This window comes from Rattus norvegicus, chromosome 8 (assembly GCF_021556685.1).
Source record: "Rattus norvegicus strain SHRSP/BbbUtx chromosome 8, alternate assembly SHRSP_T2T, whole genome shotgun sequence".
Classification (NCBI taxonomy): domain Eukaryota; kingdom Metazoa; phylum Chordata; class Mammalia; order Rodentia; family Muridae; genus Rattus; species Rattus norvegicus.
The window spans coordinates 53,146,474-53,171,381 of NC_141541.1; the positions used below are offsets into that span (position 1 = coordinate 53,146,474).

The following is a 24,908-nucleotide window of genomic DNA, read 5'->3' on the forward strand; positions in this document are numbered from 1 at the left end:
CGGCCTACAGGGCCACACAGAAAAATCCTGTCTCAGAACAGCAGCAGCAACAGCAGCAGCAGCAGCAGCAGCAGCAGCAGCAGCAGCAGCAGCAGCAGCAGCAGCAGCAATTCAGGATCATTAAATAAAGTTTTGTCTCCCATCTTCTGCCTTTGACTGCTTTTTCTTGATGGCCTAGAAGATCAGGTCCAAATGGGATTTTTTTTCAGACTTTTCCCAGTCATCTTGCCTCTGAGGCTGGTCCTGCAGCAACAGGGGTTCCTCTCAGGAGCCACCCACCCACTCATCAAACTTATCCACACAATGCCACTTCTTAGGCCCGTGGCACACTCGTTTCAGAGGAAAGACTGGAGAGGAGCCCAACTCAGCAATCCCGAAGGGAAACTAGGTTCTTGGGTCTCCAGAACCGTTTAGAGCTCACTCAGAGGAGGTGCGTTCCGTGTTGTGGTCCCCCTGGACTCAATGGGCTAGCATGAGGTCCTCTAAAAGTAGGAGCCCAGGGCTATCCCCCTGTTGCCTAGGGTTGAGGAAGATGCTATTTAGCATGACCTCAGGAGGTTAAGTATCATAGGGTCACCATCCAGCAGACATCAGAAACTTCTCCAGAAAGTTGTGTGCTTAGTTAGAGTTCTCCAGCAGCAAACACAGGGCATCAGAGCAGTTCAACTACCATGACAACCAACAGAAAACAAGGTTCTCCCCGCAGACAGTTAACATTCTGTATACAACCTCAAGGGTCTCCAATGAAGCCTACCAGGGACTCCAGGTTAGAAGATGGGTAGCGGGGGTGGCGAAGTGGAGGGTGTATTTTCAAGGTTTAACTGCTCTCCAGATAGCGAGGAGGATTTGTCCTGGAAGGTAGCTTGGGTAGTTGACTAATGGTCTTGAGGGAGACGTCCCTGGTGTTTAGGGTTGCCTCCCCACCCCCGCTGCTCCACGCTGTGGGGAAAGCACGCTGTCTCCAACTGTCTGTTCTTCAACTCTCTAACATGCAAAGAGTCTGTGCATAAATGGGTTGGTGGGCGGCGTGCAGGAGCACTTTGCAAGAGAAACTCGGTTTGCCAGGGCCTAAAAGCCATCCGCAGAGCGAATGAGCAGCGCGGCGGGAGGCGACGGGTGTGGGTTCAGGGCTGTACCGGTCGTCCGCAGCAGGCAAGCCGGCACACGCCCACCGGCTGCGGCAGCGCTCGCTGCGGATGTCCTCCCGGCGGTCCCCGGAGAGGCAGCCGCTGCCCTTCCTTACTCGTGTTCTCTGAGCCGAACAAAACAGCCTTCCAACAAACCTAAAAGCTCCACCTCTACTCCCCCGTGAACTCTTCTCCTAATTGGCAGCTCGGCTTGGGATGATGCGGGCGGCTGCGGGCTGGCCCTGCAGTGCCAAGCCGCAGCATCCCCGTTCGACTGGAGAGGGAGAGGGCTGCCCAGGCTGGACCCTACGGTCCTGATCCCCGGCGCGACGGGCACTGTGCGAAACCTGCGGGGACGCCGCCCCTCCTGCGGCTGGAGCGCTTCCAGAGCAGAGGCGCATCGCAGTGCCGCTCGCCCAGGCGTCCTCCCTTCAGCTCCGGCTCCTCCTCCTCCCCTCCAGCCCGGGCTCCTGCAGCTGGCTCCAAGAGGCAGGCGGGCGCGCCTCCCCCTCTCTTTCCTCCCCCTCGTCTCGCTCTCTAGCCGCTAACTTTCCGGAGCCCCGACCCGCGGCGCGGAGCTCCCCTGGCAGCTGCGGGGCCCACAGCCGACCTCGGGCTGAGAGCCGGGCTGTGCACACTGTCCTATCCAAGCCCCCGGAGCGCTCCGGAGAGAACAGGACCATGTCCCGGGCTGGGAACCGAGGCAATACTCAGGCGAGATGGCTGGGCATTGGGCTTTTGGGTAAGATAGCCCCAGCTTTGTCTTTTTCTCTCGCCTCTTTCTTAACCCCACCCCATCCTGAAGGAGGCGAAGAGAGGTGCCTTAGACAAGGTAGCACCAAATGATTGGGATGTCGGTCTTCCTGCTGGACCCTTAGCTTTGAGACTATGCTCCCTGGGAACCCTGTGCATTCCCCCACCCCCACCCCCATCCACCCTGGCAATGAGTTTCTTGCTCCCTTTGATGCCTTTTGGAGCCAGGTGTTGGAGCTGCAGCGGGGGAATCCTCCGAGAGAGACCCGAGTTAAGGCATGCTGGTGTGTGTGTGTGTGTGTGTGTGTGTGTGTGTGTGTGTGTGTGTCTACTGCCTTGAGTGTGGGGGTTCCAGGGAGTTTGCAGGTGTAGTGGTGTCTGCTACTCTTGCCTAGAGCTGTTAACTTGCTTCCCTGGTAGCAAGGAATGCACCAATGAGGGATGAGGGTCTCTCTCCGGACACTTTGCCAGGCTCTCCCACCTTCTTTCTTCCCTGGTGTCCCTCCCGCTCTTTCAAATGCTACAAGGGCTTAGAAGGACCCAGAGGACCATTCAAAAGCCACCTTTTCAGGTCCTTGTGCCTCTTCCTGTAAAAGGTTTCTTTGGGGGAAGACCTCTTTGACCTGATATTGACTCTTCATTTTGGGGACGGCTGGGAAGGGAGAGAGAGGAGTCAGGCCCAGAGGACACAGAGGCTATAGATTCTGTCTATGGCTGTCTATTAATATTCACATGATGGTTTTGAGTGTCAAACTCCAAGAGATTAGGCAATGGTATTTATTAGTCCAGACCGGAATGCAATCTTCCACACAGCCTGACTTCCAACGTAAGCTGACTCCATCTCTGGCACCTGTACCTCTTCCTGTTTATGTAAGTCAGGTCTGGTGTTTGACAGCATAACCCACCCAGCCCCCACTGGGTCAGGCACAGGGTGGAGGTATTTGTTCTGGAACCAAGGGACATTGGACTCTTAAGGGAAGCCACTGCCGCTCTTACACTTGGAAATCATGTGCAGATCTGTCCTATGGGTACCTGTCAGGAGTTGGGGGACAGTATTCTCTTTGGTCCCGAGCTCTGCTTTACTCATCTCTCCTTGAGGCCAGCTATCAGACACTGACGTTTTGTCCCATACCATATAGATGTTGTACAGGTTTCATGGTGACTCTTGAAAGCTCAAGGCTCTACTTTGTGGAATGGGTACAGTGCCATTCTACTGGAGTTCACACTTGGATCATCCCAGGGTTCTGCTGTGGCCACGGGAGGGGTGAGGGGGTCTCAGAAGCACCGAAACTCCAGTCATCAAGCCAGCCGCTGCACGTCATGGGTTGCCTTATCCCCGTGCTTGCTTGGCCAAGGAAGCACTAGGCCTTGCACTACTGGAATACCCATGGAACCAAGCTTCTGTGGACAACCAAGAGGGCTTTAGGTACAGGGCTTTGGGTGGGGTGCGGTGAGTGGAGAGTAGGGCAGAGCTATGGTGTGAATAGGGCGGGGTGTGAATAGGTATGAATAGGGCAGAGTATGGATAGGCTCCACAGTGAGGAGCATTCCAAAAGTCGAGGAATGTGTAGCCCAGAGAGGGATGGTAACCTGCCTAAGAGTGCATGCCAGGCTGATGGACAAGTGGGACAGAATCCAGGCCATCTGGTGAGAGGGAAGGCCAGCGGGGCTAGTGTTTAGGGCTTGGGAATGAATGAGGCCCGGGGACACGGCGTGGACGGCTATGGGTGGGTGTGAGCAGTGGTCAGAGCTTTGCTTCCTGGTTGGCGACATGGCATTCCTGAAGTCCTCTCTCTGTATCAACTCAGTTTCGTAGACTGAGACCCCAGTGGTTTTTGTTTTGTTTTGTTTTTGAAAACACAAACAACGTAGCCTCAACCCGAGAAGTGGCTTGCAAGGCCACACAGTGCTGCAACCGAGGTTTCCGTGGGTTCCAGTTTTTTCCTGGGTATGTAACTGATAGTATGTTGCTCTGCCCACCCCTTCCTTGCTCCCTGATTTGCTTAATTGCCATGATCTGTGTTTAATTATCACTTGTGAGGGTGCTGTGTTGCACAACCCTCTCTCTCCTGGTGTGTATTTATTAAGGGCTTGCTTAATGAGCGCACAATTAAGGAGAGGGTGTTGAGTCCCACTCAGAGGAAGAAACCAGAAAGGCTAAACCAGGAGATCCTGGAGAAGAGGGGAGGAGGAGTAAGGGCCAGTCTGCACCTGGAAAAGATGATTAATTCTTGGACCTTCAGAAGGCAGGCTTGTGGGAATAGGCAAGGCTGGGTCTCTAAGTCCTTCTGACTGTCTACCTCCTAATGGAATCACCTTGCCCTGTGACTACTCCTTGGGGGGCTCCATGCATTTGGTGGGCAACACCACTCCCCAGTGGCTTCTAAAGAGAGGAACAGACCCACTGTTTGGACTTGTTTGTAAAGCTGGTTTCACTGATCCAGTGCTGTCCCAGAGGCATGCTTCTATCCTGGCAAAGCTCATGGGGGTGGGCAGGAAGCAGGCAGGCAGGTTGCCTAGGGTGAGGGAGCAGAAATCTTTCCTTTGCCATAGGACCCAGGAGCCTTGCCTGGCCCAGCCCTGTTTCTCCAGGCCCCAGAGGCCTCTCTCCCAGGAGGGGTCCTTCTCTCTATGCCCTCGGCCCACTTTCTTCCTCCAAGCTCTAGCTCTGAGCCATCCTTCTTCCTCCCTGGGGCCAGAGAGTCTCAGCCGAGCTTCTGCTCCACATGCCCCGCAAGTCCTTGGAGCTAAACTTAGAGCAGGCACCATTCTGCTCTCCTAGGGCCCCCTGCCCTGCCTGGGTGTGACCGATCCCTGGCTACGGGAAGATGATGGAATGTTTCCAGCCTGGGATTGACCTTGAAATGGATTGTAGTAGCTGTCAGGTTCCTGCTGGCGTGAATATTTAATAGTATAGCCATGTGCAGAATGCTGTGTGTGTGTGTGTACATGTGTGTGCAGGTATGTGTGTGGAGGCCAGAAGTTGACCCTGGTTGTTATTCCTCAGGTGAGACAAGGGGTGTCATTTGACCTGGAGCTTCCTCATGAGTAGATAAGACTGACTGACTAGTGAGTCCAAGGCGTACTCCGGTCTCTGGCTTCTCAGTTCTGGAATTACAAAGCCACACCACCATATCCATTTTTTCACAAGGCTTCTGGGAACTGAACTCAATGTTTGCTAGCAAACACTTTCCTTACCGGGTCATGTCGGAAGCCCTAAATACTCTTCAAAAGCTTTGGTACAACTTGTGAATCCTGACCTGTCTGTCTTTCTCCCTGGACAAAGTCCCAGCAGGGTGGCGGGAGCTAGGGACTTCTGATGATGGCTGCTGAGAGTGGCTAAAGGACTTAGGAAAAGTCAGGCTGTGAGGCTGGGGGTGGAACTCCACAGGACTCTGACAGAGGAGACTTCATGGATCCCACAGTGCCAGAGGGAGACCCGACTCACAGACAGACCCAACACCCATGCTGGCATTCTAAAGAGGTAACTTTTGGGCAGAGCAAGAAAGTCCTTTACTTAGGGAAATAGCCACATGGAAATAATCCAAGATGTGGTAGAGGGTGAAGGAGTAGTAAATCAATGCGTGAGTAGCCGGGAGACAGTGCTGGCCGACACAGTAGTCTTTAAGAGAAACTAGTGGCGCCCTGGTTATATCGAATGCTGGTATGGGGACAGCCCCGTCCCCCTCACCTCTTTGAAACAATATCCTCTCCCCAGGGATGTACCCTTGCTGAAGTCCTTCATGTGTTTTATACAACCTCACGTTTTGGCTTCCCACCAAGCTTGGGAGGTGGGAGAGCATCTAGCTATCCCTGCACTGCTCTGGGGATGCGCTTGCAGGAGGTGGCACCTCTGACTTTGTCAAGGTCAGTAGGCAGACTGGGACCTGCTGAGCAGTCGGTCCCAGCTTTGGCCAACCTGCTGAAGTAGCCTTGCAGGGGTTTGTTGGTGATCACGGCCCATGCTCCTCCCTCCCAAGCTCATCCTCCCAGACAGCTAGAAGGCCTTCTCCATGCCTGGCCAGGTGGGTTGTGTGTTGCAGAAGCACCCAGGCTCCTCTACTATCTCCCAGGTTTCCACTTGAGCAGGGATGACTGTGAAAACCATTGCTGCCGGTTTGCTTCATCTCCTCCAGGCTCTTGAGGACACGCCAGTGCTCCACCGAGAGTCCTCATCGTGTTAGACGGAGCTAAGTCACCCGCATCAAGCAGAAATGCGTACTGCGGGTGAGCCAGACCTTAAAGAAATAGCGTTCTTCCTTCTGAACTTTCCGTCAGGCTCTTCTCCGCTTCTGTCTATTTAAAGCCATCAAAGGCACTTTCTCAAGCCAGGCACAGAGACACAGCCTTGTAATCCCAGCACCCCAGGAGGTGGAGTTGGAGGGTGAGAAGTTCAAGGTCACCCTTGCTTGCGTGACAAGTTCTAGTCTGGCCCGTATGATCCTGTCTCAAAAGCAAACAAATTGTCATCTCCCCCTGTGATGCGCTTCTGTGCTCTGGAATCACTGATTTGAGCTGGAGTTCGGAATGAGGAATTTGGCCTCTGGAGATGAGTCCCCCTCCCCCATCTTCATCCGGACCTTAGTTCCTGGGTCCAGACGCTAAGCTCAGAGGAATCAACAGGGAGCTTGCTCCCTTCCCCCTTCCTTTTCTGTTTGAGACACAGTCTCTTAACCGCAGCAGAAGCTGGTCTCAAGGCTGCTGCAGCTATCCCGACGGCTGACTTCTGGGATTCCAGGTATGAGCCGCCACATCCAGCTTAGAAAGCTTCTTTGTTTCTTTTCTTTGTAACCGTAGAGGCGTGTCTATGTTTTCCTGTGTGGATGAGGGCATGCAGTAGTGTGTACATAGAGATCAGACTTCACCCAGTCCTTGCCTTCCACATCCTTTGAGACAACATCTCTCTGTTGTTTGCCTGCCTCATCCACCAGACTTGTCAGCTCACAAGCTTCCAGGAATCCTCCTGCCTCCGTCACCCATCTCCCCGTGCTAGCACTGGAAGTTACTGATGCCTTATGTTACACACTGGCTTTTACATGGGTGCCGGGAATTTGAACCCGGATCCTCACGCTGACGTAGCAATCAGTGTGACTCACTGAGCCGGCTCTGCTGCCCAGAAGAAGCTGCCTTTCTTCTGTGCATCCCTGTCTTCTGCTCCGCATCCTGGTTCTGGGCTTAGGAGGTTGTTGGGAGGCAGGGAAAGCAAAGCTTCAGGCTCCCATCCTCTACCGTTGGCTCTAGGCTGGGCAGTGGACACGTGACTGTTCCTAGACCTCAGGGGTGGGGTAGAGGACAGCAGAGATAAAAAAGAACCAGGAACTCCAGGGAGCACTGACCCCCATCAGAATGGCTCTTGATTGAATGGAAAGCAGATCTATTTCTGAGTGCTGCCCACTTACTTCTTGGGTGTGGTCTTTACATCTTTATTTCTTTGAGGTGTTTATTGGCAATAAGAGGAATAACAGCTTTATGGGTTACAGATGGAACGGTCATAGTCTATTAAATATACCCATGTTATCATACAGTAAGTACTGAGCTCCATAGAGGCCATTTGCTGTGTGGCTGAAGGAAAACCATTTACCTCTCTGAGCCTCGGCATTATCGTCTATAAAAGGATAAAAAGTGTACCTATTAGTATCCTATTAGGAGTGGGGGTGTGTGATTGTGTGGGAGCCCTATAGCAAGTCACTCTTAAATTGTCGTCTGCACCCACACTGTTCCCTGGGAGCTACAGGGAGAGGCCAGTTCTGAAGATTCACATAGTTCCAGGGCTGACCCATACTTGCTGAGGTCTGTCCCCAATTGATTCTAATGTCCCTCAGCATGGAAAACCACTGCAGTAGTTACACACACACACACACACACACACACACACACACACACACACGCACACCACATACACCAAACCACAGAGAGAGAGAGAGACAGACAGACAGAGAGAGACAGACAGACAGAGAGATAGAGACAGAGAGACAGAGAGAGACAGACAGACAGAGAGATAGAGACAGAGAGACAGAGACAGAGAGACAGAGACAGAGAGACAGAGACAGAGAGACAGAGTTGCAAATTTGAGGCAATCTAGCAAGAGCAGGAGCCACAGAGGGCAAATGCACCTATTTCAGCATTCGGGGAGGGGTTTCTGTCTTTCTCTTTGACCTTAAGGGAATTGCTGACTTCTCTAGGCTCAGCTCCCTCCCCTCCCGCATGGTCTACAATCTTAGATATGATGGGGTAGCAGGAGGCTGAAAGGCGCCAGGCACACAGTAAATTCTTCATCAACAGGCACAGTATCTGCCTATAGTCATCACTCTTTCCTGAGTCCTCGATGCTAGCAGTCCGTGTCCCCCGAGGTTGCGGCCGTGGTTCCATTCCAGAGGGCTGGGTAGACCATAGGAGTCAGGGCAGGGTTCCTGAGTCATAGAATGCAATTTCTGACCGTGTGTGTGTGTGTGTGTGTGTGTGTGTGTGTGTGTGTGTGTGTGTGTGTGTGTGTGTGTATGTAGGGACCAGAAGCAAAGGAGACACAAGGAAAGTGAAGGGACCCTTGAGAGCAGCAGCTGGGCCACCAGCATTACTCTTTAGAGAACCTTGTCTGTCACTTAGTAACATGGTCATTACCTCTTGTGGGCTAAACAAAAAGAAACGGATTTATGATGCAGCACGAGGGAATTAAGTTAGACAACAAAGGACTTTCCTGAGAATTAAGATAGGAGTGAGTGCTCATTTCCCCTACTGGCAAAGAAAGGTATGAGTTCAGTGTGCATCTCCTTCAGTATGGAACGACCTTGAGGCAATGCAGTTTCCCTGAGGAATGTGCAGGAAAGAGGAGGGCTAGATTCTTTAAGAGCGCATAGGAGGACTTACGAAGGCAACGCCTCCCGAGGCAGAGGGATGCTCCGTGGAAAGAATGGGGGTTTGGGGGCGGAGGGATGTCCTGTGGAGGGGCGGGGCAGAGGGCTGTCCTGTGGAGGCGGTTGAGGGGACCGTGGGGGGTGTCACTGTGATTTCTGGGATAGGGTGTGGAGAGTGGGTGCAGGGTGATGAGGAGACTGCGTTTCACCGAATCCGGAGGGTACACTAGGTCCCGCATCCTGCAGCTAGCCCTCTCGTGATACAAATGGCCTCTGCGGAGAACTGCGCTCTGCTCTTTCCTGAGTCCTTGATGCTAGCAGTCCGTTTTCCCCGAAGTCGCGGCTACGGTTCCATTCCAGAGGGCAGGGTAGTCATCCTTCTCTCCTAGGGATCCCCTTGGGTAGTCGGAGACGCTGTACTCACTAGTCAGACAAGTCCAGCCCTAAGGTGCCTCTGCCCCTAGCTTCCTGGCAGGGACTGCGGCGATCAGGCCTTTCCGCCAGATAAAGCTCTGGCTCCTACTTGAAACTCTCAAACATCACCAGGGGTGTGCCCCCACCTAGGGAGGTTCCTTGGGTGCAGGTGAAACAGGGAGTTCTAGTACCTCCCTGGCTCCTACCGGTGCTGCCCCCGACCCAGGTGGAGGGGTGGAGTTGGGTGGAGTTGAAAGTTTCTGTGGGGCGGGAGTGGGGTGGGAATAAAAACAAAACAAAACAAAACAGAAAAACCACAAACCATTAGACCCTTTCTTTTCTTGGGTTGGGGTGTCCCCTCGTGGTCATTTTGAGTACCACACGGGCCATTAAGGCTCAGAATTCAGTTCTATTCAGGCCAAGTGGATATTGAAATGCACGGTCCAGGCCGTGTAAGATTGAGAACCACCTTCCGTCCTGAAGATGTCAAAGGCCTCTTCATCTGACAAAGCTCCTATTCCTTGGCTGAGGGTGCCCTTCCGGAGCTTCATGGGGATTTTATTAAGGGAGGCCTTGTCCTTTGTACAGGTCTCTTCCTGCTCCCCATGTACCTGTCGTTGGAGGTATCTGTGGGAAAGGCCACCACCATCTACGCTATCAACGGCTCAGCGATCCTGCTACCCTGCACCTTCTCCAGCTGTTATGGCTTTGAGAACCTCTACTTCAGGTGGTCCTACAATAACAGCGAAACATCCAGGATTGTAAGTGGGGCGCTCATGTCCTCCCTACTGTCCGGCCCTTGCTCATGGATGCATTCAGGCCCAGGCTTCAGTCCCTTCTGAGGACTAAAGATGATCCCAAGAACCCACCTTTTGTTACTCCTTCTATCGAGTCCAGGCAGTAGGATGATTCTGGTGGCGATGCCAGAATTTGGGGTCTGTTGGAAAGTTTGGCTAGTCTTTGTTGTCTTTTCTTGAGAGAAACCTGCAACTTGGATATCCCAAGCTTAACGATTATGGGAAAGAAGCCACGTGTGTGTGTATTTGCAGAGGCACTGTGCAAAATCAAAAAGGCTTTTAGGAAAACAGCAGCTGGTGGGTTGTGTTCCAAGGGAGTCCTGAAGGAAAGAGTACAGGTTTAGTTTGAAACAGGCGGAATTCAGGTCAGGGAGAGCTGTAGACACTGTCAGACAGAGCAGAGGAAGAGGAAGGCTCTTTCTGGGCACATACATGGTCATGGGTGGTGCCCACTGAAGGGTGCTGTGAAACTTGACTGCTCTGGTCTTTCCCTGCCCCAGCTCATCGACGGGATCGTGAAGAATGATAAGTCTGACCCTAAGGTGAGAGTGAAGGATGATGACCGCATCACCCTAGAGGGCTCCACTAAGGAGAAGATGAATAACATCTCCATCCTCTTGAGTGACCTGGAGTTCAGTGACACGGGCAGATACACTTGCTTCGTGAGGAACCCCAAGGAGAAGGACTTAAACAACTCTGCTACGATCTTCCTCCAAGTGGTTGATAAATGTATGTGGTGGGCACAGGGGTGAGGGTGGTAGGGTAGGAAGAACTTGGGGTACCTGACAGCGTGGAATTGAAACTGCAAAATGAGCCACGCTGACAATTTTCTTTTTACAATTGCAAGAGTTACTGGAGTTGCATCTGGAAGCTAGAAAAATTCAGCTACGGAAAGGCTTGGGGATAGCACTGAGGATCTTTGAGCCTCGATTTCCTAGTACATAAAATGGATGTCTGGCTGCCTTCAGTCAGAGTGGCTGTGAAGGGCGGGGGGGGGGTTGGCTGGGTCTTCAGCATCATTAGACTCTCTCCGTGTGGATGGACTCTTGCTGGTTTTGTGTACTGGGTTAGCAAGTGTTGGACGACTGTCAGGTCTTGTAGTAAAGGATGCTGTGACTGGGACATAGAGTTTTGGGTTGTTTTTGAGGAGTGTGTAGTTTAGAGTGAGACAAGCAGATGGACAGCCCCAAATGAATAGCAGATGCTTTCTAAAGAGGTAGAATGAGGTGTGGTTCTTCCCCACCTGTGGAATTGATTATAGGTGGGCCAGTATTGAAGGTGCCGGATAAGGACATATCAGACTCCATGGACGTGGTGGGTCAGGGAAGTTGAGGGATACGTAGGTGAGAAGTGAGGTTGGGTACCTTGCAACTGGGGATCCTGGAACATGATGCCTTCTGCATGTCCCCCCTCCAATAACCACATCAAGGGGCCCCTGGAGATGGAACAGCAGGGGTTGAATTTGGGTTACTTCAAGGGCAGGGCCCTAGGCTCTCTAGGCATTGTTTATTAGAGCTTGAGCCTGGTGTTAGAACTGCAAAGGGTGCCACCTTTTTTTTTTTTTTCTGTTTAGATTCCTGCTCTCTGCTCCTCCATGCCTGCCCTTTGTAGGAGGAGAAGGGAAAGGGACCCAATGCTGGCAGAGTATTTGTGGGTGCCAGGCTCTGAGTTGGCTCAGTGACAACCCCCCCCCCAGCTCCAGATGGCTCTTGTCCATTTATAGAGTGTTTCAGCCATACATTTACATGGTGGCCCCTGGGGGAGCCAGGAGGGTTCAACCCCCCACCCGCACCCCAGGTAGCTCTTGTCCATTTATAGAGTGTTTCAGCCGCCCGTTTACATGGTGGCCCAGGGTGCTGAGGAACCAGTGTGACCAGGATGGGAGCTTCGCTAGCTGAGGGATCAACACAATTAAAGAAAGAGCAATGATGTAGTAGGAGTTAAAGCAACAGGGGGAGGCAGGAGGGTTTATAGAATGGTCAGGGACAACCTTGCTGGGAAGGGTGACAGAGCAGGTTGTCTGAAGGCAATGGGAGAGGAAGCAGGGAGGCTAGCTGAGGAGTGAGCCTGTGGCTCAAAGCTGGGAGCTGTGGGTCTCACTCTGATTTATTCCCCAACTTGCGTGTGAGTCTATTGGGAGGGGTGAAAGGAATAGACGCCATAGCCTTTTTGGTCTCGGTTGACCCGGGAAGGTCACGGTCTGGAGGCAGGGCTGCTGGTTTTGCACCTTTTGCCATGGCTTTGCACAGTTCTTCCCTCCCTGCCTTACCCCTCCCCTAGTGGAAGAAGTGGACAACACAGTGACGCTCATCATCCTGGCTGTGGTAGGCGGGGTCATCGGACTTCTCGTCTGCATCCTGTTGCTGAAGAAGCTCATCACTTTCATCCTGAAGAAGACCAGAGAGAAGAAGTGAGTTAACTCGCCCTCACTCCCGTGCTCACCTGTGGCCCTCACTCCACATACATTAACCCCTGCCAGCCTGCAGTGTCCTCTCTGCCTCTTCATTCTCCAATGTCTTCTGATGCCGCTGATAGCCTTTGATATCCCTAAAGCCCTTGCACCATCTCCTGGCTGTCTCCCAACCTCTCTCCCCCTGATCTTCCTCATCAGGCTGTCCACCCCCTCCCCCATCCCATTAACTTCTTTTCCCATTTGTACCACCTATTTGGGAGGCCTATTTATTTTCACTTCTATTTCACGTATAGAAACTCTAGACTCTTTTAGGGAGGGGAGAAATCCTGAGAATTCAGTTGGGAGAGGCAGAGACAATGTCTGACAGTCAAGCATGGCGGTTCGTGCTTGCAATCCCAGTGGTCGAGAGTCACGCTTAGAAGGACTCCCTTGAGTTCAAGGCCAGCCTCGTCTACACTGTGAGGCCCTGTTTCAAAAGCCAAGTCTAAACGAAACTAAACTAAAACCCGAAAGGGTGACATGACTTCCTCGGAATCTCTATGATAAATTTGGTTATAACAGCAGGTGTAGGGATGTAACTGAGTGACAGAGCACTCGCCTAGCGTGTGTGAGGCCCTGGGTTCCGTCTATTTTCTCACTAGAAGGAGGAGGAAGACGGGCAGGTAAAGAGAGTATGAGCCCGGGCCCAGAATTTTCTGGGACAGTGTCAGGCTGTCTTTAAAGCAGCAGGTGCAGAATCTTAGAAGGCCAGAGCAAGAGAAAGGTATCAGAAGGGAAAAGACTTTAGAAAGCCATGTTCTGGGCAAGACAGGTGACGAGGCGGGCTGTCTCTGGAACAGAACAGAACAGAAAAGGCCAGGGAGAGGGTACAGGGAACCATGCACCCACTCCTTCATCTCTCTTGTTCCTCTCACCCTCCACCCCCTCCAGGAAGGAGTGTCTCGTGAGTTCCTCTGGGAACGACAACACAGAGAACGGGCTGCCTGGTTCCAAGGCAGAAGAGAAGCCACCCACAAAAGTGTGAGGCCCTGCTCGGGGCCAAGCAGGGCAGGGAGCCTCACTTTCTGATGGTGATATTGATGCCGAGTCCTGTCTGAGATGTGTGCTGCTTGGCCCAAACTGTTCTTTCTGAGCACGAAGGACGTGGCCCTGCCCAGCTGCCATTCCCTCCCCAGCCGGGGCTTCCTGGGGACAAGGGTTGACCGGGGGAGGAAGCCCACAGGAGATTGGAGACAGGGAAGGGAGGGGCTGGAGTGGTGTGGAAGGTTTGGTTCCAGCTCTTGGACACATGGGGTCTCCTAGACTTTCACCTCTGTGAAGCCTCACTTTTTCCTCAGTTTTCCTTCTGATCTTTCACCAGGAAATCGAGGTGATCAGTGAGGGCTGCTCCCAAAGCTGGGGTTTGGACATGGGAAGAGGGTGACTCCTTCAGAAGCTGGAAATGCACTAGAACTCTGGGATTGAATCTTCCGGGGGTGGGGTGGGGCCAGTCATGAGAGGCAAGCTGGGCTTTGAAGAATATCAGGCTTCTGGAAGTTCCTTTAGAGGGGACTTCTCTCCCCTCCACCCTGCCCACACTGTCCTGGCTCCCTGACCAGCCTCCTGCTCTCTGGGCTGCAGCTGCTGGGGAGGCTTGTGGGGAGGGGCAGCCTCCATCCTTCCTGGAGCTCCAGGGTGCTATATGCATCTTTTCTGGCTTTGCTCTTTGAGTTCCAGAGGTGGGAGAGCAAGGCCTCGACCTCCCAGCCATTGGAATGTCTACCCCAGCCCTACAAGACTGACAGCCCTTGTACTTGGCACGGCAGGACCATGCCACCCTGACACTTCCAGAGCTCAGTTTTCCACACGTCTTCCCTTCTCTTGAAATGGCTGGCATTGCCACATTACCTGAGCGATGGTTTCCTAGGACTTCCCATCCCATACCTTTGCTCCTCCTATGTCCCTCCAGCATGCCTGGCCTTCCCCTGCTCCCAGGTCTGCCCACCCCAGCTCTGGGTCTACATTTGCCTCAGGGACCCTTGTTTCCGGGTGAGAAGGGGCAACTCCTCATTCAGTCCGAGGCTTTTCTCTTCTCTTTACTTCTTGCAGAGCCGGTTTGCACACCCCTTGAGTGTGGGGCTAGATTGTGCCTTAGTTCCCTGAGTCCCGATTCTGAGCCCCCTTTCCTTCAGCTCACACTCCCTGGTTAATTGCACAGTTTGGTGTGACACTGGTGGGGCTCCCCAGCTCCCTAACCCAAGGTCATAGAGGAGACCATGAATTTGGCATTGTGTAAACAATGGCTCCATGGCTGGTGGCAGCCTTGGTGACACCCAAGGGGCACCCTCTTTCTCGTCGCTGACATAGAGATAGGATGGCATTTGATGTGGGGCCTTCAGGTGGATTTGATCATGCGGGCTCCTGTGACATATGAGATGTGATAATAAGGGTACCCAAACTCCCTCTTTCTCATCAGATTTCTGATATCCTCCACTTGTCAGAAGATGGAGACTACTTCTCTTTTCAGAGGTTGTAAGGACTGCTAAAGGCTTTGCCCAGGAGTAGCTGAAGGCTCCCCAAAGTAGAAGTTGGGGGAGACTAAAGAACTAAAGATCTGTAGGTACCTGTGGCTATGGCTAGTGTCTGTTGCCCAAGCCGAGGGGCTCTTGGGGTTGCCTCCTCTCCTCCCATTCTTCCTTACCCAGAACTGGCTGTGAGCTGGGCAAAAATTGCCCATCTCCTGCTTTTTATATATTTATTTGAGCATAGTCTCATGTAGCCCAGGCAGGCCTTCAACTCCCTGTGTAGCCAAAACTGGCCTTGAACTCCCGATCTCCTGTCTCCGTTGCCATAGTGCTGGGATGACAGGTGTGAGCGCACACCCTGCTTAGAGTAACCTGAGAACAAACATGGCACCAGAGCCTCCAGCTATTCAGGAAACTTCCAGCTGCCTTCATGCAAAACTGCTTTCTTCCCCAACACTGGAAGAGGCGAAGTACTGTGGGTTCTTCTTGCTTTCCCGAGAGGAAGCCAACAGCATACAGCAGGAGAGAGGGAGGGACTCCCCCTTCCCATCTTCCTGTTCACTGTCAGCTTAGAGGCAGCCCTTGCAGCTTCTCCCATCTCCCCAAAGGGTGAAATGATACCTACCTCACAGGACTGCAGTGAGGCTTGGTGATGTTCTCTCTTTTTTCTTTTTTTTCTTTGTTTTTCGCCTGTCTTGGAAAGGCACTGGGAAACAAGGCTAATAACTGGAGAGAACGTTCCGCGTCTACTCCTGTCCTCATCTCTGGATGCGTACATGCAACATGCGTATGCCTCAGCCCTCTTCTTCTTTTTGCAACCATAGGCATCGTGACTCAGACGCTTAAAGCATCTTTGTCCGTGGTACTTGTGTTTTCATGGAGGTGCCTGAGGTGATGGGGGCAGTGTTTTTATATTGTCGTTGCCCCAGTGCCTGCGACAATACTGGTGTTTAATGCATAGGGGTTAAGAGCACAAGTCTCAGTCCTCTTAACAGAGAACATCTGGTCCAGTGCTAGCGGCATGCCTGTGCAGACATTGCCATGCATTGCAGTGGGATGTATATTCGCAAAGCCATTTCCTCTAGGCAGACCCTCTTGCAGGCAAGTCCTCACTAGCAATCTCAGGGTGTTCCCTGTGCCAGTGGGCAACAGAACCTCTTCTACAGGTGACTTTGGGAAACCTGGACCCATGCAGTTGTGTGGCATCGACATCCGTGAGACCAAAGACAAAGCACAAGTCCCTTATCCTTGACCTCCATATAAACTTCTGCATTCGAGGGCCCAGATCCCTCAGTGTAGAAACTGAGCAGAAGGCCCCTGGAATCAACCTGCAGTGCCAGAGGGCCCAGGAGAATGACAGACAGGGGGCAGAACTCCACACGTCTGACCGACCAGTTTCTGTGGAGCTAGGGAGGCAAGAGCGTCCTCCAGCTGGTGGGAGGTGAGGGTGCCCTTGTGCGGAGTGCTGGTGGTGTGTTGGATCTCGTAGGGTGCGCCTAGTCAGTCTGCAGGTGCAGAGGTATGACTGAGGAGGGTGGGCTGTGCATGCAAGGGGGTGATGTGGGATGCAGGGGCTGGGGGTGCGGCTGTGCATCTTCAGTTACCTGAACTGGAAACTGAAGAAGGGTAAGAGACAGAGACGAACAGCTGTGCTCCTGGATTCAACTGGGTGATTCCATGTCAGGATGACAGACAACTGCCCTTGGGGGGGGGGTGTTGGAGGAAGGATGCCCAACGGAGGGATTTGTGGGGGAATCCTCTAGCTTGCTGCATTTTATTTTGTCCCAGGTTGGAGTCCTTGCTCACCCATCTCCCACTGGATGTGCAGTGCTTTTGACTATCTTATGCATGGTTTATTCCTCTGGCTTGGATAACAGTACCCATAGTCAGTCTTCCTATCTAACTTTATAGGTCAAACAATACAGTGATGGGCTGTGGGGGCCTCAGGTCCACAGTGTCCCCAGGAGGCACCGACAGGCACATGCCCAGCACTTGTGTTTAAGCACAGGTTGAATGCAATTAGGTTGTCTTGCCTCTACTACACATTTTGCATTGTAGGATTGGATTTGGCTTTGCTTTGGATGAAATAAAAAATTATTTTGTAATAATTTGGGATGCGGGCCTTTTGTTTTGGGGTTGCCTGGGAGTTGAACTCCAGCTTCATCTCCTGCCCTCCAGCTGGCAAGTTTAGCACTTGTGTTGAAAATGTTACCTGCTCAGGTGAGCAAGTGCATATCAAATGCGGTGGGGGTTCTAACGTAGCCAAGGACATTCGTGTTGTTTTAATTCTTTGGAAACTTGGCCCTTATGCTATGTGTGCTGATGACCCTAGAAACTCTGGGGCCACTGGAAAGCACCCATATGAAGAATACAAATGCTAAACTTGGGGGTGGAGAACCTGAGATGTTGCTAACACATGGATCTTAGAAGCATAGGACTCAAGTTAGAACCCCAGAATACTCATCAACAAAAAAGGTGTGGTGGAGTACTCTAATAATCTCTGCACTGAGGAATCTGAGACAGGAGGATTCCCAGGACTCACTGGCCAGCCAGTCTTGCCTACCTGGCAAGCAATGAGAGACCCTGCCTAGGAAAAAAAAAACCACAAACCAACCAACCAAACAATCAACCAACCAACCAACCAGAAGCTGGATCAACACTTGATTCTTTTCTTTGGTCTCCACATGTGTACACACACACACACACACACACACACACACACACACACACACACACCTGCACACACACACACACACACACACACACACACGTATGTACACACAGAGAAGATTAACCATCATGAGAGCACTTGTCTAGTATGTGCAAGGGCAGATTCAATCCTCACCCCCACCTAAAAGTTAGACCATCATAATCATTGTTATGGCTTAAATATAAAATATCACCTTAAATTCATATGCCAAGTGCAGTGTTCAGAGCTGGGCTCTTGTGAAGTGTCTGGATCATGAGGGTCTGATTTCCTCAGTGTATCAATCCTTTAATGGGTTCATGGTTTGATGGAATTATTGGGAGGAAACCAGAAGGTGGGTCCTAGGGGCGGCAGACTACTAGGGATGTGTCCTTGAAGGGCATACTTTTTCTCTTCCCTCTCTTCCTGGTGATCATAAGGTGAGCAGCTTGACCACCATGCCATGCTGCCATGATGCTTCTACCTTTCCAAGGGCTAAGAGGAAGAGAGCAGTTAACCATGGATTGATGTCCCCGACGTTCTGAGTCCTCCTTTAGTTATACAATCAACCTTCAGGGAAATGTCCCTGATGAGCCATCAGAGCTCTCTGTGCCTCGGGTCCTTGGCTGCAAAGAGGGAGGAGTTATGTCTGTTTCATGAGGGTCCTGTGAGATCATGTACAAGGGCATGCGTATGAAACATTTCAAAAACTTCAAACTATTGCCATATAAATAACGAATTTCAGAACCAGGCCACAGCTCTGTTACTGTCTCTGAGGAGCCTGAAGATAAGGTCCCATTGAGGCCAAGCCAGCCAGGAGGGAGGCAAGCAATAGTGAGGCAGAGGCTGACCTTGCACCTCTTGCCCCTGGTTGGGGGGCTGCCAGCTGTCTGAGGCAGAGCTGGGGGAGGAACGGTCCATGTTAAGAGGTAACACATTGGCTGATGCAGTTATGAGAGTTGTCCAAAACCAAACTCATGGTCTTACCTCATTCTGAGGTGTCCACCCCCGGTGTTCCCCACTTACCCACTCATCTAGGATAAAATATCCAACTCTATCATGACATGGCATTTTTCGCTCATTCCTTAGATACCCCTCCCCCCTTAGCAAATCCTCTCAGCTCTATGTAAAAAATCCATATGGTCTTAGCTTTCTTTTGCTTTACTAATCCTACAGTAACGGCTCAGGAAACAGCTTTTCCACATTCTCCCTTGTTCCTAGGAATGCCCAAATCTTGCTGTTCTAGTTGTAGACAACAGAGACAAACTCCTCCTGGTCCCATGACATCTCCAGAGACAGCGCCTCTTAATCCTCTCCAATCTGAACTTGTTTCAGATATGATGACTCATATCTGAATTGTGGGATTCTTATGAAATAGATATCTATAGGATATTTATATCTATCTATCTATCTATCTATCTATCTATCTATCTATCTATCTATCATCTATCTATCTATGTATCTATGTGTGCATGTATCTATCTATCTATCTATCTATCTATCTATCTATCTATCTATCTATCCATCCATCCATTAGATATCTATCCCTACCTTGCAGATGAGGGATATGAGGGAGTCAAGGCACAGAAGGCTGAGCTGACTTCTCAAGTTGGTTTTCTCAGGCGTGCTTTTACAGGTAGTCGAGGACTGGAGGTGATCTTTTATAGATCTGTGGAGCTCTCTTTCTGCTGAACTGTTTCTGCTTTGGCTTCCATGATGTTCTCGCTCTATCTCTGTAGCAGTTTAAATGAGAGTGGCTCCCATAGGCTCCTATGTTTGAACACTTGGTCTCTGGCTGATGGAGCTGTTTGGGCAGGGTTAGGAAGTGTGGCCTTGTTAGAGGCGGTGTGTCACTCGAATGGGCTTTGAAGTTTCCAAAGCCCAAGCCATTCCCAGTCATCTGGTTTTTGGATCCAGCTACTTCTCCAGTGATATGCCTGCCTGCCTACTGCCATGCTCTCCTCCATGACAGCCTCAGACTCACCCTCTGAAACTATAAACCTTAATAAACGGTTTCTTCCATAAGTTGCCTTAGTCATGGTGTTTTGTCACAGCAATGGAAAGGTAATTAAGACAGCGGTTCTTTTATTCGATTATAAAGCTCCCTTCCTCTGTTTCCCTGCTCTCAAACCTCACTGACTTGGGTTGACTCATCTCTTGTGTGTTAAAGATGTTGGAGGTATTTTCCTCCAGAGTTTCCATTGCTTCATCGGGTGAAGTAGACCCATTCCTTCCCGTCACTCTATTCTTGTTGGGAGAAAGCCATGAAAGTGTATATTCTTATAAAAACTCATTCTGAGATATTTTTAGACATTTTAGTTTGTTATCGTCCAAAGCAAGAAATAACATAATTGTCTTTGGACTGGTAAGTAGATGTGATATATTGTCTTGTGTTCCTATAACAAAACACCAGACGCTAAATGCTATGTAAAGAAAAGAGTTTATTTAGCTCACAGTTCTGCAGGTTGAGGAGCATGACACTAGTAATGAATTATAGCCAGGACCTCCTGGCAGATGGCATTACACTGGTCTGAAAGTAGGTGCTGAAGAGACCCACACTGTGTAAGGAGAAGCTTCTGGGGAGCAGCTAGTTTTGTTTAGAACAACCTGCTCTTGAGGCACTCCCAAGCAATAGCATTAATCTATTCATGAGGATGGAGCCTCCATGGCCTCATTACCTCCCATGACGCCCAACAGAAGTTCTTTTACATCCCAACACTACAACACCAGGGACAAAGTTTCCAGAACATGGACCTCTGGGTGATGGGGCAGAGGGGCAAGTCAGCACTGGGTAAACACACTGTCACAGATGCCTACACTCACTATCCCTCAATGACTAACAGTTCCAGGGACCAACAAGGGAAGATCTCAGAAACATAAAGCTAAGAGAAGGAATTCAGACTTTAAAAGGGTCTCTGCTTTATCGACTGTGACCACAGTCTCTCTCTGGTGAGGGACGGGGATTGCTAGGGAGGCTCTGTGTGTGTGGAGGGAGTGTATGAGAAATTGCTTTACCCTCTGCTCAATTTATCAGTGGATCTAAAACTTGCCTAAAAACTAAAGTCTTACAAAGGTGCTGTATCAGTCACTTACTCATTGGTGGGACCATACACCCAACAAAAGCAACTGAAGAAAGGAAGGGCATCTTGGCTTACAGTTCTAGGGGACACAGTCGACTGGGTCAGGGAAGGCATGGAGGCAGGAACTGGCCACACTGCATCCACAGTCAGCCGCAGAGTGTGGTGATGCTTCTCTCCAGCTCTCCTTTCTCCTTTCTTTTAGTCCTGGACACCAACCCATGGAATGATGCGCTTCCCTCCTCCAGGGACCTAATGCAGATAACCAGTCAGAGACAGCCCCAGAGACTTGTTCTCATGGTTTCATGGCTGACAATGAAGGTTAAGCATCATCTGTTACACAGCTCCATCTCTCTAACCTCGACAGGGACAGCTGGATGACATGGCAGTGATTGCCATGGGCCATAGGTAGGGGAAGGATTGTCATTGACTTTCCAAGGGGGTGAAGCCACTGTGGCAGCTGGTGTGCAGCCTGGACATGTTTGTCAACACTGGCAGAAGTGTGCACTAAAATGGTGAATACCATTGTGTGCAGATTACTTTTGAATGTCTATCAGGGATCCAATGACATCATTCTTTGGCTCATACCTTTCCAGTCTAACTGAGCACCATAGCTCTGGCCCCAGTGCTGCTATTTTCTTTTTCTGATGCTATCCTGCTGACTCATTCCTTCTTAGCCTCATTATTCTTCTTCCAAATATCAGCCTCCCCTGATACATATGGTTTTTCTCATTAACATGACCTTCTACAGAAGTGCAACCAGATGATGCTAGTCTGAGATCTTTTGGGTCATTAAGGAATTGAGAGATTAAGGGGATTAAGGTACCTTGGCACCCTCTGCTTCTTTCTTTGCTATATGTTTCTACCCTTACATGCTGCCTTACCATAGGACCAAAGCAAACAACTGATCATGTACTGGAATTTTCAAAATTGTGAGCCAAAGCCTTCTTTTCTCTTGATAAGTTATCTCAGGCATTGTAACATAGTGACAGAAAACTTACTAATACAGTTATTGTATCTGTAATAGTACCTTCTACCCACATTCTCATTATTTTTATTAAAAATTAAAAGTGTGTGTGTGTGTGCGTGTGCGTGCGCACGTGTGTGTCGCATGTACACATACAATTGTATTTATGTGTGGAAGTCAGAGGACAATTTGTGAGAGTCAGTTCTCTCCTTCTACCATATGGGTCCCATTTAGTGTTAAAATAAAAAAAACACTCAAGGTTGGATATTTTATAAAACAAAGAGGCACAGTTTACTTCTGATTAGTCAACAGCAAAATGCCAGTGCTTGATCCAGGGACAACTGGTTTCCTCACGAAGTGTCAAGAATCAGGAAGTGGGGCAGCTATGTGCAAAGGGAGAGGTCACATGATGAGATTCAAAGGCTGGACTTGTTCCTTCATACAAACTCCTTCCGGTTGGGGATTAATTGGGATCCAATGGGGACTACATTCTCAAAGGTGGAGGGTTCCATGTCCACCTCATGGACCTGCCTCAGTGACCTAACTTCCTTCTCCTAGACTCCACCTCCTAGGCATCCCAGGATCTCCCCAAAGCACCGTAGGACCAGGAGCCAAGTCTGCAACACAGGAACATGTGGGGGACTGTTTCTGTAAAATTATAAAATATATTGTCTTTTACCCTGCACTAGGTCCGGTACTGCAGTGTCCCCAAGATATCTGGTGGATGTCTTCATCTCAGTCAGCAAAGTCTCTCACCCGCTCTGCTCCATCCCACATCACACTGCCGATGGATTCTCTCTGAGTCTGGCAACAATCTCTCTACCTATCTAGTTCCCAAGGCAGGTTACCACCATGCCAGACATACACATCCCAATTCCATGGCAGCCCAGTGTCTCCGGCCACCACACACTCTCTTGAACTTAAATTGCCACATGAAAGAAGACACAACACAGTAACCTCTGATCCAATTGATAATCTATAACTTGCTCATCTAGACACACAAAGCCCTGTACACATCCATTCCTTAAGAATATTCATAACAACCTGTAAACGTGAATCTTAACATCCGCCGCCATGTTCTCCTGGTCATAGCTCTCTCTCTCTCTCTCTCTCTCTCTCTCTCTCTCTCTCTCTCTCTCTCTCTCTCTCTCTCTCCAGTGTTCTCCTCTTTCTAAAATTTTTTTCCTGCCCATCTTTCCTTCTTGTCCAATGACAGGCTTCGTTCTATCTTGTACCTGCCTTCACCTGTATGACATCATCCTACAGGGGACATTCTAGATTAATTATACACCCTTCCTTCCAAGCCCACCCTCCCCTTGTCAGCTGGTGAATTTAATATTTATTACGGTTATTGATAATTTTTCTAACTGCTTTTTTAACTTAGCAACAGACCCTCTCTTTCTTCTATGTTTTTCCTCCTTGTTTTGAAATTGCTAGATTTTTTTAAAATCTATTCCTTCCTTTATTGTTTTGGAGTTAAAAGACCTTATTTCCATTCTTCAGATAGTTAACCTTTGGCCACTTAGAGTAGAGTGCACACCTTTTATGGATCATAACTTGAGTCAATATTTAACCTATTTGAATAGCTTAAGAACGTTAGAATAGTCTGACCCCAGCTGTCCCTTCTGACTTACATTCTGTTGTTATCCTACAGTTCAGCTGGGCTTTTGGGAATCGACTCATGACCTCACCTCCGTTCCCTAGGGAACTGGCCTCTTGGTGCAGACCCAGAATCCCCTAGTTCTTTCCCATCATCCCTTTCAACCTTTTTTCCTAGCCCAACTCTGTATCTTTGTGTCAATGGCTGTTCCACAGAAACATGTTGTACTCTGGTGACCTCAGTGACCACACTACGCTGGGACTCAGATCAGTGCCCTGATCACAGAAGTATCACAGAAGAGTCAGAGGTGATGGGTGATTCCAAGGAAGCAGTGTCCTCCAGACACAGCAGGACCGATGCATATATGAATTCACAGAGACTGTGGCAACACATACAAGATCTGCACATCATCGGGCTAGATGGAGTCCCAGGAAGTAGACAGGGGTCCCACTCCTAACCAAGGAGCTCTTTGCAATTGATATTCATTGGCAAAGAGGACATCAGGTTTTTACAATGGAGTGTCACTGGGTATATAAACCTTAATCTAGGGCAGGCCTCATGCCCAGGAATAGTTGACCAACACAAAACAACCTCCACTGTTTCCTAGGGGTTACCTTTTTATTTTTGTTTTGACATTTTTGTTGGTTTTTTTTTTTTCGCTTATTTTGATTTGTGTGTGGAGAGAAAGACAGAGACAGACAGACAGACAGACATACACACACATACACACACATACAGAGAGAGAGAGAGAGAGAGAGAGAGAGAGAGAGAGAGAGAGGCAGAGGGACAGAGACAGAGAGAACACATAAAGTTGGGTGTTTAGAGAGGTGGGGGATCTGGAAGAAGGTTGAGGAAAGAAGAACATAATCAACTATATTGTATGAAACACTTTTTCAGTAATAACTGTGGTGGTTTGAATGAAAATGTTCCCCATAAGCTCATAGGGAGTGGTGCTATTTGAAAGGATTGGGAGGTGTGGCCTTATTGTAAGAAGCCTGTCACCAGGGGGTTAGTGTTTTGGTTTTAGATGCTCAAGCCAGGCCCAGCATGACTCTCTTGCTGCTGCCTGCTGATTCATATGTAGAATTCTCAGCTCCTTTTCCATCACTGTGTCTACCTGTGTCCCACCATGCTTCCCACTGTGATGATAACGAATGAAGCCTCTGAACTGTAAACTAACCCTAGTTAAATATTTTTCCTCATAAGGGCTGCCATGGTCATGGTCTTTCTTCATAGCAATAGAAACCCTGAGACAGTTGTTCTTGGAAAGTATATTTCCATGTGACAGACACTATTCCTATTGTACTAATTCATTTAACATTCACATGTCTCTACAAGACATTCTTTATTTACTTACTAGTCTTAGCTTTGTGTTGTGGATATAGACGAGGAAAACATTAAGGCACAATAAGGTTAAGAACCTGACCTGAGGAGAGACAAGTAACATGAGCATTCTGATTTCAGAGCTTACACTATTAGCTATCACACTCTTGGGCCACCAATACAGTCACTTACGACTTTGAAAGTGCCGGAGATCGAAGCTGGGGCTCATGCATGCTAAGCAAGTGCTCCATCAGGTAACTTTATCTCCAGCTTGCCTTTCTCCAACTTTTTGTTTTTAGACAGGGCCTCACTATGCTTCAGTCTGGCCTCAACAAACTTACTCTGTAGCCCAGGCTAGCCTTGAACCTTCTATTCTTTCTCTTCAATGTCCTGAGC

General features: G+C 49.9%; 1 protein-coding gene across 1 annotated transcript; it reads left to right on the forward strand.

Moving 5' to 3' along the window:
• Positions 1-1,808: 1,808 nt before the first annotated feature.
• Scn4b (sodium voltage-gated channel beta subunit 4) lies at positions 1,809-16,965 on the forward strand. Its single transcript, NM_001008880.2, is given in 5 exon segments — positions 1,809-1,869; positions 9,734-9,906; positions 10,443-10,671; positions 12,223-12,352; positions 13,286-16,965. Coding segments are annotated over 5 exon segments (687 nt in total). The 3' UTR covers positions 13,380-16,965.
• The last annotated feature ends 7,943 nt before the right edge of the window (positions 16,966-24,908 follow it).